General features: G+C 41.2%; 1 protein-coding gene across 2 annotated transcripts in view; it reads right to left on the bottom strand.

The window, feature by feature from the left end:
- Positions 1-11,887: 11,887 nt before the first annotated feature.
- The window catches only part of CDKL5 (cyclin dependent kinase like 5), a gene marked incomplete at its 3' end in the record, with an annotated part of 125,979 nt that continues 121,157 nt past the window's right edge, over positions 11,888-16,709 (bottom strand). Inside the window, exons 16-18 of one of the 2 annotated variants that reach the window (XM_082681718.1) lie at positions 15,933-16,055; positions 14,654-14,773; positions 11,888-12,274 (exon numbers count right to left, since the gene is read on the bottom strand). In XM_082681718.1, coding sequence (XP_082537844.1) covers positions 11,888-12,274; positions 14,654-14,773; positions 15,933-16,055 — 630 coding nt within the window. The remainder of the gene's footprint in view (positions 12,275-14,653; positions 14,774-15,932; positions 16,056-16,709) is intronic. The other variant, XM_082681719.1, reaches the window with a different exon arrangement.

The raw sequence follows: 16,709 nt of genomic DNA, 5'->3' as shown, positions 1-16,709 counted from the left end.
ATTTAGGAACCCCAAATGACCAGAACACACCAGAATTTCCTTTTATCTAGGGCTACCATTTTTCAACAAGCTTAACACTTGGAAAACAGTTGGCCAGGAGCTATCACTGGCTACACAGAGGAGGCCCATCAGCTGAGTACAGTCTGCAGAAAGTGGTCAGGTCCTACAATCTGAGAAGCGTGATGCGGCTAGGCCGCTGGTGAGCCCAACCTTCCAACCTCTGCCCCCTTGCCTCGTAACATCTGGGCTCAGCCTGGCCTTCCCCTCCTGGAGGAGCTCCACAAGCGGGGAGCTCGGGGGAAGGACAGTCCGCCTTTGTCGTTTATAGCTCAGCCTGAGTTTTCAGGCCTTTCCCTGGAAGAGGCTGATGACAGGGCCGGTGGGCAGGAGAGGATTTGAAAGCAGGAGCCGAGAAGGGGTGGAATCAGAGGATGAGGGCCCTCCAGCGAGACTGGGGAAGCCAAGACTGTCCTGGTCCTGAGGCAGTGCAGCCTCTGCTAGCAGCTCATTTCTCTGAGTTACTTTCTGTTTTCAAACTCCAAGCCGAGGCAATGGACTCACACCAACACGATCCTGGACATCGTATTCACCTTCTCTGTGAATGGCCAGCCTCCTAAAATCCCCAAACCTCTTCCCTGGTGTTTTTGGGCTTAGAACAGCTTATTTAACCCAGCATCTTTCCAATCCCCATGCTGTACACTTAAATGTGGAAAAACACTTTTCTCTGCTCAATCTTCTCTCACATATAAAGGTATCAATTCAGGGTAGGGAAAAAAAAAATCCTTCTCTGGCCTTAGGACACATGGACAAATCCACTTTGAATAGAATGCCTAGAGATTCTTACTAGGAAAGCTGAATGAACTTTTATCGTGACATGGATTGTCAGAGAAAATGGCAATAGCCTAAGAGTTCAGGACTCTACAACTGGCACACCAGACACAGGAGGGGAGTATAGTTAAGGGAAAAAAAGAAAAGAAGTAAACAGCGTGAGGCAGGGATAAAGGTTCTCCAAATAATTGTTTATATTGGAAAGTTTTGTTTTGGAACAGCTTTATTGAGATAAAATTCACATACCATACAAATTTCACCCATTTACAGTGTATAATTCAATGACTTTTAGTATATTGAGTTGAGCAACCATTATCACAATCAATTTTAGAAAATTTTCATCACCCCCAAAAGAAACCCTGTCCCCACTAGCCATCACACCTCTCCAACCCACTTGCCCACCCCAGCCCCGGGCAACCATTAATCTCGTTTCTGTCTCTGTAGATTTTGCGTATTCTGGACATTTCATATAAATGAAATCATGCAATATGTGGTTTTTTCCTGTCTGGCTTCTTTCACTTAGTATAGTGTTTTCAAGGTTCATTCATGTTGTAACATGTATCAGTACTTCATTCCTTTTTATGGCTGAATATCATTCCATTGTATGGATAAACCACATTCTATTTACCCATTCATCTGTTGATGGACATTTGGGTTGTTTCCACTTTACGGCTATTATGCATAATGCTGCTATGAACAACTGTGTACAAGTTTTTGTGTGGACGTTTTCATTTATCTTGGGTATATACCCAGGAGTGGAATTGCTGGGTCATATGGTAACTCAATTTAACCTCTTGAGGAACTTTCAGACAATTTTTCAAGATGGCTGCACCATTTTACATTCCCACCAGCGATGTATGAGGGTTCCAATTTCTGCACACTTGTTATTATCTTTTTGATTGTAGCCATCCTAGTGTGTATGAAGTAGTACCTCTCATTGTGGTTTTGATTTGCATTTCTCTAATGAGTAATGATGTTAAGCATCTTTTCATGTGTCTACTGTGTTTGCACACCTTCTTTGAAGAAATGTCTATTCTGACCCTTTGCCCATTTTTAAAATTAGGCTGTTTTCAAAATATTGAGTTGTAAGAGTTCTTTATATATTCTAGATACAATTACCTTACCAGATAAATGATTTGCAAATATTTTCTCCTATTTCATAGGTTGTCTTTTCACTCTCTTGAAGGAGTCCTTTGAAACACATATTTTAAAATTTTAAGTCCAACTTATTTTTTCTCTTTTGTTGTTTGTGCTATTGGTGTCATATCTGAGAAACCATTGCCAAATCCAGATCATGAAGATTTATTCCTATTTTTTTTTTCCCGAGAGTTTTATAGTTTTACCTCTTACATTTAGATCTTTGATCGATTTTGAGTTAATTTTTGTATATGATATGAGGTAGGGGTCTAACTTCATTCTTTGCATGTGGATATCCAAATGTCCCAGCACATTTGTCAAAAAGACTATTCCTTCCCCACTGAATGACCTTGGACCGTTATGGAAAATCAATTGACCAGAAAGGTGAGGGTTTATGTTTCTGGACACTCAATTCTTTTTTTTTTGGCCATGCCACGCAGCTTGTGGGATCTTAGTTCCCCAACCAGGGATTGAATCTGCACCCTCAGCAGTGAAAGCATGGAGTTCTAACCACTGGACCGCCAGGGAATTCCCTGGACACTCAGTTCTATTCCATTGATCTATATGTCTGTCATTATGCTAGTACCACACTGTTTTGATTACTGTAGCTTTGTAGGAAGTTGTCAAATTGTAACGCATGAGTCTTCCAACCTTGTTCTTCTTCAAGATCATTTTGGCTATTCTGAGTCCCTTGGATTTCCGCAAGAATTTTAGGATCAACTTGTCAATTTCTGCAAGGAGGTCAGCTGAGATTTCCTACTGGAAATTGCTCAGTACTTCAGAATTTAATAAACAGTGAGATTCGTAAAACATTTATCTGTAGGTAATTTATTTACTACAGCATATGAATTTTTACTTCATTTAATTCATGACAGAATGTATAAAAAATAAAACTTTTATTGAGGGACATCTGAAGCCCAACAGAATCTTGCCATTAAACACATGAACTATGTTTGCAGTACTATTTCTTTTGTGGGGGAACCTTTTGGTTGAAGAATATTTTCATAAATTCTAGAGTGTGGCCTATACTTGCAGGACATTTTTTTTTTAATTGTGGTAAAATATACGTAACATATTGCAGGAGATTTTTAAACAACTAGATGAAATCCTACGAACAAAGAAGTAACACTAAGTGTAGGCAAGGTTAAGAAAAAGTCTGAGCTGATTTTGGTATTCAGGGTGGGAGGAGGTTACTTAGATGAGGTAAAGGTATTTCAAAATAAAGGTACTGCTATGATTCCAGTCTCAGAACCCAGAAGATTGCACCCCTGAATTGAGCCTTTGAACAGACACTGACAGAAGCCCATCTTTTTGTCTGCCTGGAGCATGGTTGCTGAGGCTTGCTGACAAATGCACACCTGTAAGGGCTATTGCTTCCCCTGTGATCCCAAGAGTAGCTCTAAGCTGGGTGGTTCTTAATCGTGAGAACTTTACAGGGCTGATGTGAAGATCAAATAAGATAAATGCACCTAAAGTGCTTAATGAGCTCTGTATAAGTGGTAGTCAAGATTCAGTGACATTCCTTTTTAACTTCATAGGGCTGTCAACTGGGGCACAAATAATAGCAAAAATACTGTAGCAGCTAATATTTACTGAGAATCTATCAAATGCTTTGCAGGTTATCATCTCATTAAATCCTCACAACAACCCTATGAAGTAGGCACTATTATTTTTTCCATTTAAAGATAAGGAAACCGAGGCATAGAAAAGTTAAGTAACTTGCATAAAGCCACACAAGATGTAGGTGATGGAGCTAGGATTGCACTCCGGTAATCCGATCCCAGATCCTGTGCTTTCAGCCATTTCACTAGTCTCTGGACCTCTAGTGACTTGTTTCAATGAAATGTTCTATTCTCAAATCAGTTCAATTACCACTTGATGGGAGATGGGAAGAAGGGTGGTACATGAATCACCCCATGTCATGAACCCATGTCAGTTTCTATACATGGAGACATAGTGATCACACTGTATAGTAGTGTTAAAAGGGTATGGGCTTTCCAGTGAACATACTTGGATTCAAATCCTAGCTGGGTGACCTTGGGCAGGTTAACATAAAGTCCATAAACCTCAGTTTCCTCATCTACAAAATGGGGATACTACCCACTCTGCGGTCTTCCAAAAAATAAATGTAATAATAACAGTAGGGCTTCCCTGGTGGCGCAGTGGTTGAGAGTCCACCTGCCGATGCAGGGGACACGGGTTCATGACCCGGTCTGGGAAGATCCCACATGCCGCGGAGCGGCTGGGCCCGTGAGCCATGGCTGCTGAGCCTGCGCGTCCGGAGCCTCTGCTCCACAACGGGAGAGGCCACAACAGTGAGGGGCCCGCGTACCGCAAAAAAAAAAAATAAAAAAAAAAAATAATAATAATAAAAGTAAAATACTTGGCAATGTGCCCAGCCATAGTAAGTGCTATGAACATAAAAAAATGACAAGCCCCAGTTACATTGATTCAGTCTTGATAAACAGTATAGTTGAAATCACAGGCCACAAGTTTCTATGACACTTGAGAAACTTGGAGTGAAGATTTTGGTGACACAGGGTTTTAGCTCCTATCCTTTGTTTAGAAAGATAAAGAAAGTTGGAGAATATTTATACATGTTATCACAAAATTTAAGCTCTCCCCTGGCCACCCCATTTACTTAGTTGGTCTTCTTATCCTTAAAAACAAAAGTGAGGGCCTGAAACAGGCTGGCAAATCTGGTTCCCTGCCTGTTTTTGTAAATAAAGTTTTATTGGAACGCAGTCACACCCATTCATTTACATATCATCTATACTGCTTTTGCACTACAATGGCAGAGTTGCATGGTGAGTAGGGTTGAGTAGTCAGAGATCCAATGGCTCATGGAGCCTCAAATACTTACTATCTGGCCCTTTACAGAAAGAGTTTGCCAACCCCTTGCTCTAAAACATGAAGAAATCCTTATTAAGCTGTCCATCTTTGCTTCCTCCATGGCACTAAGCAGGAGGTTGACATCTCTTCCCATCTTCCCCAAACCACCAAGTGAGTGTCTGGCAACGTGCAAATGAGGCAACACTCAAGTGTAAAAGAAGCCAAAGTTTTCAAAATGCCAGAAGGGGAAAAAAGCTTTATAAATACAAAAAAAAAAAAATTATCAACATCGGTAAATAACAGGATTTGCCCTGCCTTACAATAATTTCTGTCCCTTAAACTGATTCCAAATTCAAAGGCCCATTATCCCTCATCTGAATTCAAACGAGTTCTTTACAAAGAAGGAACTACCACGGAGCTGCTTGTTGTTCAAACAAGAGGGACCACAGTGCTCAAGATGGGGAAGGCCTGGCAATCACATCAGTCAGTGCAAAATCTGCATTTTATTAAAGACATTTGGGAAGATCCATTCAAAAATACATTGTGCTCAGTAAAAATTAACCATTTCATGCTGATAATTAAGGTTACCACGGAATAGATATTTGTATAATATTTACAGCAACAATAGAAATTTTACAGAAGTTTAGAATGGAATACATGCCAGAAAAAACTTGATAAGATGTACCAATACATGATACAAAGAGTTATATAAACACCTTACAAATGGTTCATAATTAGCTTGTGAGGAATTTAAATATTCAACACTTTAAATTCAGCTTGGATTCAAAAATTAAAAAGGTTAACACCACGTCACACCCTTGCCACAGTACAAAGTATGGAATTACACTTTATATTATGGATTATAAAGTCTGTGCAATTAAGAATTTCAACTGATTCTTCATCTACCACAAACTTAGATGTTACATCATTCTGGCTTATCCCTATTTTTGTTTTCAGGCACAAGCAGGGTTCTCAAAGTCTCCCTGCTCTGTGTCTTCCCAGATACCCCCTTCAAACTTCCTAGAGATTGAAGAAGCTCAGAATAGTCTTCTAAATATATACAGAATAACTACCTGAATTCAAAATGGCACAAAGCAATTCTTGGAGATAGGAATTAGGGGCAACTATTTTGTTTGGTTTGTTTCTGTTAATCAGTCCACGTTCACGTGAGAATTTACTTCTTACAATCACAGCATTACCCCTCCAGCCTGACTCAATCAGTGACCAAGGAGGAAACAAGGAGAGGGAAATGGACTGAGGTGACTATAATCGACTGTATATCTCTAGTGAAAACAGATTTTATACAAGCTTTACTTTCCATTTTGGAAAATCTAAGCTGCTGTGGAGAACTTAAAAGTTCTCCAGAAGGAAAAGCATCATTTTTTTTTCCCTTGAAACTGAATGCGTTGTAACTGGAGCTTTTGACAACTCTGGCGATAAACACTTTAATCCCCCAACAGGGACAAAAGTCAAGGCATCTACCTTTTCTATTCCTGGGTTTTGTCTGATTAGCCCTGAAGCAGAGCACTAGGACAAGCTTGTCTATGCCTGAAATGAATCAGATCAGGCTTTTGGGAAAGTAAAATCCCAAACCAAAGGAAGTCCTGAGGAATTCTTTGCAGTCTGTCAAAACGGAGGGGATGGAGGAACAGATAAGGCCTCTTTCTCCCTGATACTATGCGCTGGAAGAGTAGTGAACAAGGCAACTTCTAATCTGCATACAACATGGAGACCGATTTTTAAGATTCCAAAGGAAGATCAAAATACAACCCAAGGATCAAATGGGGTTCAGAGAGCTTAACCTTTTGGGTAATGAAGGGCCTTAGAAGAGATACCAGTTTCACTGCCACAGTTCTCTGGCCCTAGAAATCCAACGTGTAGACTATTACAAATTTTTTTCTGGCAAAACAAAAGACAAACTTCCCTCAAACTTGGGAGTAAACAGTTAATGAATGGAAGTACAAGGCAGGTTGTGATCATATTTAATAGCCTATAGGAGATACACAGAAAGGTGGGTCAGTGCCTGGAGTGGAGAAAGGTGGAGTCAGGACCAGGCCTAACACTGATGTATTAACAAAGCACTATGGGAAATGAATATTCACATAGTAACTGACTTGGCACAAAAGTCTATGACATTTTATAGTACATTCGATTAAAAAAGAAGAAATAGAATAGAATAGGGCAGCAGGCCCATAGTTTCCTAGCCACTGTACTTCTACCACATTGTGTGTATACAGAAAGACAAGGGACTCATCCTGTCACAGATTCACTTTCTTGCATTTACTCATGGTTTCTAATACAGAATTTTTTACCCAGCTGAATCAGACCTCAAGTTATTATATTCTATATCTCAGCTGGTCAAGATGCAGAAGGAAGAAATCAGAGCCACTTACAAGTTTTTATTTTGCAAGTTGGCCCTTTAAGTCTCTAAGAGAGCCTTCTTGTGAGATCCTGGCCCTGCGGATTAGCAACAGGACACTTATGACATTTGTACTGTTGTTTCTGCAGCCCCTTTTAAAGAAACCATTGTTTTTAACTGCAAATAAGTTTTCTCTGCCTACACACTTTATTAGTGATGAATTGAAGGAGGCAAGGAAATATTTCAATATTTTCTGACTTGGTTCAGTGTATCATACCACATTCCCAGTTCACAAAAGTATGAGTCTGTGGATCTTAGTGCTCGCACGGAGCTCAATATCTGACTATAATGCAGGAGCTAACAAACTTCTAGATATAAAAGCACTGCTCTCCAGAAAATATGTTCTGACCAGGAGAGATTATGCAGATTTCTGAGTCCCAGCTGAGCTCTAGGAATAAGTCGCAATGAGCCATTGCCCTTGCTAAAGGTTGAGTCCCCACCAGGACCTAGGTGAACAGAAATGGACAGAGCCTTCTACATACTTGAAAAGTAATCCTCTTGGCCTTAAAAAACAGTTGTACACTTATGAGTCATTCTCAATACTTAGCTAGAAGAAAATAAATGGCTTTTTTCCTTATTTACTCTAAAAACTAGTTTAAGGAGTGAGGGTACTATGATGTTAACTAAGAGGTGCTGGGAAGGAAAAATGGGGTAGCATTTCGTAGCAAAGCCCACTAATTTTCAGGTTAGAAATATGCTAAACTGTCTAACTCTACAACCACAGCATACTTTATAATACATGATGCGACTGGAAACTACCCAGCATGGCTCTGAGCTTAGAATTAAAGTACAACTGCAAATGGTGAATCTTAAAGTACATTTTAAAACAGATTTAACCAAAGCACACGGCACAAATACTCCTATAACAGCCACATCATGACCACCAATTAAGAGTTTTTTGCTTCTAATCGGTCATACGCCAATATTTGTAAAGAGTTATTAAGTGACTTAAATTAAAAACAAACACATTTTCTTTTGGGAGAGACAGCTAAAAGCCACGGATGCCTTTGAGCAGTTGGTAAAAATCATGCCAATCTGCCAGGCTGCTGCTTGCTTCTAAATATAAGCTTCATGGCTCTATGAAAGATTTTCTAAGGATGCTGACCTAGAATTTAAGTTTTCAAACACCTATAAAGTGACTCTGGTCCCCTCCCAAACGATGTACCTTTTAGCAGGTCCAAGATAATGAAAACAGACAGTAGGATTCCAGGGATTCAAGAAAGGTGGTAGAAGACTCTTTAAGAGAATGCAACGCTAAAGAATTCTGCAGTTTTGAAGCCTGCAGAGAACTAGCGCGGGGCCAAGCTCTGCAGACAGGTGGGCTTGGAATATGGTAGAGCAGGGTTTCTCAGCCTCGGCACTACTGACATTTGGGGCTGAATGATTCTTTGTCTGGTGGGGGCGGTCCTGGGCATGCAAGATGTTTAGCAGCAACACTGGCCTCTACCTACTAGATCCCAGTAGCACACCACCACCCCCAGTTGTGACAACCAAACATGTCTCCTGCCATTGCCAAATGTCCCCAGGAGGCAAAATTGGCCCTGGTCGAGAATCCTGCTGTAGATAACTCACTTGAGCCCCTCAGCATGGAGCACTTTTTGTCTTGGGCTCTAGAGAGGCTAAACCTCTGACTGAAACCAAACAAGGTTTAGTAAAAGTTCATTCAGAACTTCTGAGAAGAATAATGAGGACGGCGGTAAAGCAAAAGTAGAAAAACAGTAAAGCAGAGTTTCTTTTCACAAGATCAGCGATACTTCCATAAACAAAGCAATTCATAAGCCTTCATTCAACCTTTTTATCCTTTAGGAAGTTAGGGCAGATGATAGAACATGGATGTCATAAACTTCCCTTCCTAAAGAAAATGCAGACTTTTGTGACCTTAAGTCAAGTCCTTAATCTTATCACAGATGGCAATCTTTGTGAGGCCAATAATTCATCAACCAGAGGAAAATAAGTTCAGAGCTAAAAGAGGGCCCATTAGATTTGAGAGAAAACTTTACCATGTGACCAGGAAGAGAAATATGCATGCTAGAAATGCGAATTGTAGATCATTTACAGCTTACTGAGGTCAATGAAAGTCAGAATGGACAAAAGCTGAGAAGAGGATAAAAGAGCTACGTCAAAAACACTAGTTGAAAACATTGCAGATATTTTCTGGCTCAAATCTGGGAATGTACGAAAAGTATGTATTGACTCTTCATCAGTTAGGTTTACTTTGCTCTAGGTAGAAGGCAATTATTCTAGCCCTTCTTTGAAGAACCATCACGAATATAAATGTTCTGCAAATATCTAAGATCCCAATGTTAGCAAGGATGAAAACATGGGAAACCAGCCCCTAGGTGACGACGAGCCTCAAATGCCACAGCATGGCAATGTGACTGCGCAGTTCCTAAGCGCACAGCACAGTGAGAAGTCTTTCCAGAGGAAAAAAATGGAGTTTCTGGTTTGCAAGGGGGAATACAAGGTACAGGTTGAGTTTAAAAAAGAAGAGTTACACACCCTTTTAGAGTCATTAGTATCCAGGCAAAAACTGCTAAGGGTCCACATCACTATATAACTGGGCAGCTGCCTGGAAAAAGCCAGAATTCAGAGCTACTCAGACAGCACTGAACTGGTGAAAGCAGTAAGATATAAAAAGAACCGAAGAGCATGCAAACTATTGGTTTGAATCAAATTGTTTCAATGATAGTACCTAGTTGAGTTTTATTTTAGTGCCTATTACACTTATTAAAATTAAATTAAAAGCACCTTAAAATGACCTCTATATATAATCAATACACATCATTATAGTAGTTATATAAAAATGCAATATGCACACAATTTAAGCTTCAAAGAAACTAAGACCTTTTTCTTTATAATCTTCATAATCATCAGAGCTATGATTCTTAAAATGTTGGGGGAGGGGAACAGTAACTCAGCAGATTTCAATTATAGCCAACTTGATTCAGGGGCTGATACTCTCACAGTCCTGGGACAAGTAATAAATACCGAGAAGCTACCTCTTTGAGGGGTGGGAGGGGACCTTTAAAAATATTATTGCTAAGAGACTACTTCCGAAAATCTAATACTCTTGACGGATGATGGTATTGAGGTGATTTCTGTCAAGGATGGCCCAGAAACGCGGGGCTATGACCCTTGCTGGCCAAAGGCCTTGATGATACTTGGGAATAACCTGGGAGTTGAAGGAGATCAAATGAGGGAAAGGTAAGTCCTGTTCTGGCCACGTGTGTGTGCGTATGTGTGTTTATTGATGTGCATGATAAACTTGTTACAAATGGACCGTCTCAGGAAGATGAGTACAGCAATTTTCTCTACATCTGGAATTGCCTCAGGAGCCTTTTAAATATATTGGAAAGAGCGATAACAAAAGAAGCATTTAGAAATAGAAATGCCACACATGTATCTCACACGCTACCAGCCAAGAGTCTCCAGTACAGTGCACAGGATTCAGGAGCATAGAGCTGGTTTGCAAGATCTGCAGATACCTTTTACAACCTCGCAACTAGGAATGTTCACTGGCAAATCTTTGGTCTATGCCCTACGCTAATGCTAAGTAGAAGAGCACATTCTCTCTACAAAGACCCCATGAGTAACCCTGGATCTGTTCTCCCCTCAGGTGCAAGGAACGTCCCTGGACACGAAGAGGAGCCAACTGTGTGAGGACGGAACAGGCCTGCTGGAGTTCTCACTGGCCTAGCCAACTTTCTTTCCCTGTGGGTTCAGAAGGAGATGCTGCATCTCGTCTGCTACCAAGGATCGTGTCTACAAGCTGCCGCTGTCGCCTGAAAGTTTAGCAAGGTTCCTACGGTTACAGTCACGAGCAGCCACAATTCAACTCCCTTGATTAGAAGTATAATACTCACTTCATATCACAAATGTATAAAAATATGGCAGATAGTGTCATAACGATACTTTCTTTAAATGATTATATTTATAAAACAGACAGATATTTACCATATATATATTTATATATAGAATAAAATACTCCTGATGCAATATATAAACGTTACTGTTTAGTTTTTATAGAAACTACTGTAGCTGTCCCACTGCTTCACAATGTTCCAAACAGCTCAAAATAACTTTACGTTTAACAGAAAAGGTATGATTATAACAGTACAATATTAATTAATTATAAATAAATGTTACAAACCCTATCAAATATGGAAGTTTAGAAAACAATTTAAGACATACAGTTAGTTCATCTGCTAACCCTTCAAAGGGATACTCTTGGATTACAATAAACCCCACATTTAGTCTAGGCGGAAAAAAATCTGTGGTAAGGACATCGGTCAACACATATTTTTCTATCCCTTGCAGTGCCAAAACACATCCTGGCTTTCCCAAGTTCAACGGCGATTGCACTAGAGCTGGAACCTAAGGGGGAGAACCTGGCAAAAGTGTCTTCTTCCTCAGCTGCACACTATCCACTCTCACACAAGACTCGTGGGGACTGGTGATCCCTAAGGAACTCCTGTGGCTCTAAGATCCCTGACTAGCATTTGTGGCCGTGAGGAGCCAGCTGGCTCCACACATACAATATTGCACACACCTTGATAAAGCTGAAAATACTGGCTTACCACCCCAGCCCCGCCCATTCTCCACCCACCCCACCCCGCCCCTCCCCTCCTAACCGGATTGTCCCTTTCCCCCCCACCCCCACTCCAGCACACATTACAAGGCTGTCTCTTTTAAATCATTCAGATTTGGCATTCGGGACCTATTTGTTCTGTTATAAGGGTGCCCGTTTGGCCCACTCTTGGCACCCAGCTGTTCAGAGTAGGAAGGCCCCTCTGTGGCACTCCGGGTCACAGACGACACGTGCCAACCAGGGTCCATCTGACCTGGCAGCTGGAGGGCCGGCCTGCCCTTTGGTGTTGGCTCCTGCCGGATGTTACTGCTCCCACCAGAGGCCTGGCTCAGTGGGTGAATCCGAATTTCTGAGAAGGAATTTTTGGCTTGTTGAGTTGTTAAGGGCTGGAAGCGGGGGTCTGAGGAAGCCGGGTGATTTGAGGCTGAAGAGAGATGTAACAGCTTGCGCAGTGATTTTAATGGCTGGCTCTGAAAGAAAAGATGAGGGTGCATGTAGGATTTAATTTAGAGTAGACTTGAAAGCTGGGAGGAAAAGGAGCACAGACCTGAGATGACCGTGTGGAGCCAGGGAGGGCGGGTGTGGGGGAGGACGGGCCAGTCCAGCCTTATCTGTTCTTTTGTTCTTTTTCAGGCAAGATTGGAGTTATTTTTCTTTAATGAAAAAGCCTAGAAACGTAGAAGAAATCTAGAGCTGGTATGGTGACTGATCAAAGGCTTAGGCACCTTCTATCTGGCTGCATCCCATCTTTATGGGGGGGAGGGGGGAGGTCTCATGCGCCAACCATCAGAAAGAAGCAAAAGAAGGGATGTGCTTCTCCCTTTCGAGAAGACTTCCTTCCCAACAACTCTGCATAAAGCTGCCACTTAGATTTCACCTGCTAAAATTCAGCCACTCCACCATGTCTAGCGGCAAAAGTAACTGAAAAAATGTAATGTTTCAATAGGTAGCAACATACTCGGCTAAAAATTGTGTACCCCCTTCTGTTCTTATCTCCCTGATTTTCCCTTTCCCTTGGCATTGCAAAATCCCAGTGTTCCCTTTCTGCACTTTATCATTTTTTTGGTGTTTTACTGTGTTGAGGGGGAGGTAAAGTTTGGGCACTAAAAATGCAAAGCACACAGAAATAAGCAAAAGCCCTAGAGACTCTAAAACACAATTCACTCATAGGGAGCCTTCGCCTCATGGGGTGCTGCACTGTGGGGGGGACTTCAAAACAGGAGGGAGGGTCCCAGAAGCCATCTGCCCCACAGGCTCCTCACTGGCCAAAGTTGACTCACACCCCTTTCCTCTTTATCAGGCTTGATGGGGTCACCGTCAGAAGAGGCATGGGAAAGCACCCTGACATTCAAGGCCCTCACCGCGCACCCCGGCACGTGGGCCGAAGCCCCAGCCTGAGGCACCTCCGGCTGCCAATCCTCAAGGGCCTCAAGGCTTTTAAGGGCTCAGCAAAGTAAAATGTTGATAATCTCAAGAAATACTAAAGAGTCGGAGGCACAGGGCATTGAAATCCAGGGGCTACTGCTTGAGCACTGACTCGAGTAGAAATCGCTCCTGGGGAAGCATCCTCCATGGTCATTTCTGGTGATTTTTACAGCCCTGACCACATGTAACTACTGAACAATCACAATAGTTCAGATGGAGATATAAAGTTACCTGAAAAGAGCTTCTCGGCAAAAGAAGTGGTTCTAAAAGAAGGTTCTAAAACTCTGTACTTTCTCTCTCTCTCTCTCTCTCTCTCTCTCTCTCTCTCTCTCTCTCTTTTTTTTTTTAATAAATGAGGAATAGAACATCAGGCCCTCTCACTCACAGCCTTGTGCTTTTAGTTCGGGTACACGTCCAATAACTGGGATATCTGGTTCTCTACACTGTCTTCGCCCCTCCAGCCAATATTATGTTAGAAGCAGAAAATATAAATGGCTGGGCAAATACAGTTGAAATTTAGGGAGCTCTTCTCAGCAGCTCTAAGTAACAGCTTATAATTAAAGAGAGTAAACAATAAACCTATAAAATAGAACCTACTCCTCCGAATCACAGAAATCCATGGTCATTTATAGGCACAAGTAACCCTACAGCCTCAAAAGCTCATGAGGGTTGAGAGAAATTTCAGTACAGAGGACTAAGAGATTTATAAAATATTGAATATAATCAAAAACAAGTTAGATTATGTTACTATGCTCATTATGGGATGCTGAAAAGATACAATATTTAAAAATTTCCATCAAAACAGGTTGCTTCAAGGAGATAAGACCTCAGTTACCTGAAAAATTTATGGATTCGGATTCTGCTTATTCCCCCATTATGGCAGAGAAACGTGACTATACATACTTTCTAATATGCAGTTCCTAATGCGAATGTTTGCCGGTTTTCTATCAAAACTAGTACGGATTTCAGAAGCTTAAACAGTCTTTCAGAAAGCTTACTATATCTGTCTTTCAAGGCGCAGTTTGTAGGCTACCACCTTTAACGAACGCTTAATCTTCGCACTACCTTCTCTTACCCTCCCCTACATTTTACGGTACGCTTCACTTTTACCACGAATTATGGTCATTTGTGAATTTTCTCTCTCTCCTAGGCTGCAGAGTTTTTGTGGACTGGAACCGTATCTTATTCATTCCCCTTAATTGTCCTCCCCCTACCCGCAGGTGAAGACTAATAGAACCTCGCTTTTTTCCTCCATTCATCCGGACTACCAAGATGCATCTGGCTATTTCTGAGGGTATATTCTGGGCAGACTCTCAGCCTTGCTGTAACATTGAGAGGCTAAATTTCTCAACCCTGTCCTCTCTTCAGGAGAGACCGGTCACTGCAGAGTCTGAGAGTCTAGGAGTGATGCAGGCACCACTCACTTGGGTCTGTAGATCAGAGATCTTCTCAGGACGCCACTCCTTTGGTCTGCTGCTTGGGGTGCTAGCAGAGTGAATGGCTTTCTGTAATGTCAGAAGATCAGGGCCGTCAGAATTGGGCACCTAGAGCAGAATATGGACAAGGATTCAATAATCACACCAGTAAGCCTAAATAGGATATGCAACCACACGCAAGAGGAGAACGAAAGCAAATCAAACCAAACCAAAACTCACCCCCCTCCCCTCCAAAGAAGACTCAATAAAAAAAGAAATCACAACTCTCCCAATGTTCACAATGCAAGTGATGCTAGTTAAAGTCTGCTGCCCTCTTAATAATTTTCCCTGCATTAGGAAAAATTGGCAGATGTCATGCAGCTTTGTTAAACCTCAACCCTTAAAGCATTCCCATGCTGTTAGTTTTAGTCGCTGTAAGAGAGAGCAGTTAAATTGAGCTGTACCAGGAATTGCTGCCGTATCCTCATTCCATATTGCAGTTAGGTTATGAACCAGTTCAATAAAACAAAAATTTGTTCCTGCTGGGAAAATGATCCATACACTGTGTTTGGTGGTGCCAAAGAAGTCTAGTAGGCTTTTAAGGATAGCAAAGTGAGAAAGTATGGTTTGAATCATATTCCCAAGACACTACCCAGTAAATCTGGGTCTAGCATTATGCACTATGTAAGTGCTAGAAATTTGTGCCACAAATTCCAGACGAATGCAATTGGTCCACTCGCCGATTCTGGTGGACAGAGGAGAGTGCAAAAGCCCTGGCCTTCAACTAAGTGACCAGCAAAAGCTAGAGCCAGGCAAGGAAAGAGCAAATCACCAACTAACAGAAGCTGTTTTTTCATGGAGCCTGCAAGCTCACCCAATTTGGTCAATTTCACTTGGTTTCAAAGAGACAAACTGCCAACCAAGTGTTAACAAACTTTGTGAGCCAAACCAAAAGACATTTGTTAATTGTAAATGTTAATCAAATTCTTTACAGGAAATAAGGGATTTTATGAATACTGTCTGCCAACAACTGGCTAATCAGACAACCCAAACTAGCCTTTCACTAGTTTGTTTGTTTAATAGCCTTTTATGCTTCAACCTCCTTAACTGATTCAGGAAATCCAGAGTGTCGAAGAATTTGTATCTCAGTGAATTTATGGAACTGGCTCAGGTACTTAACTAGCACAAAGAGAATATGACCCCATGAAAATAAAAGACATGCTGTTGTCATCAGTAAAACAAGTTTACTGGAGCAGTTTTCAGGGCTACCATACGTAAAAATGGGTACCATGGGTGGAGTGACTACAGGAAGCTTTTTCAAAGAAGAACTATGCTTTAAATGATTCTTTGAATTAAAAAGAGGAAAGAGGGATTTCTTGATGCTTGGATTCTCCCCGTTGGTGGAATCTGTCTGCAATATAAGATACAAATAAACTAATTGCCAAGGAAAAAAAGAAGGTGTTCTTATCGAAACTCCTAGCCCTTGGATGCTCTCAAATTGTTAAATATTAACAGTCACTGAAAGAATCTCTGTGCTGTGTGTGCATCTTGAGAGGTTCTGTTTCATTTCTCACCTGGACATGAAGATGCCAATAATGTAAATTCAAGACATGTAGAAACTTCTGTGTATATAAAGAACATTTGGACAGGCTCAATACCTATAGCAGGAATGTCTCTAGAGACCTACACACATATATTCACATTAAGCTTACAAAACATTTAAGGATTTATTTATTTATTATCAGAAATAGGACTGCTACAAAGAATTATGTTTAAAGGGCTACTGATGAGCTTCAATCTTTTCCTAATTGCCAGAGGTCTTAAGCAACTAAATAATCTACCATGTAATCTGCCGGTCTATTAGGAAAAAAGAAAAAGACACCGCAAACCTTTCTGAACGTGGTCAACTCTTGAACCAGAAAACATCACTTGGAAGAGGAATATATCAATATTGCAGGATTCTACCGTTGAGGAAGAAGCCTGGTTCTACACTGTGAGAAGTATTCACCCCATGGAAAATAGCTGGCACAATTCAGCATACGCCACAAAAGTGAAGAAACAGAAA

The sequence above is a fragment of the Grampus griseus genome (assembly GCF_964374135.1).
Source record: "Grampus griseus genome assembly, chromosome: X".
NCBI classification, from domain to species: Eukaryota; Metazoa; Chordata; class Mammalia; order Artiodactyla; family Delphinidae; genus Grampus; species Grampus griseus.
The sequence above is the reverse complement of the archived record's forward strand: the minus strand, read 5'-3'. Positions and strand labels throughout refer to the sequence as shown.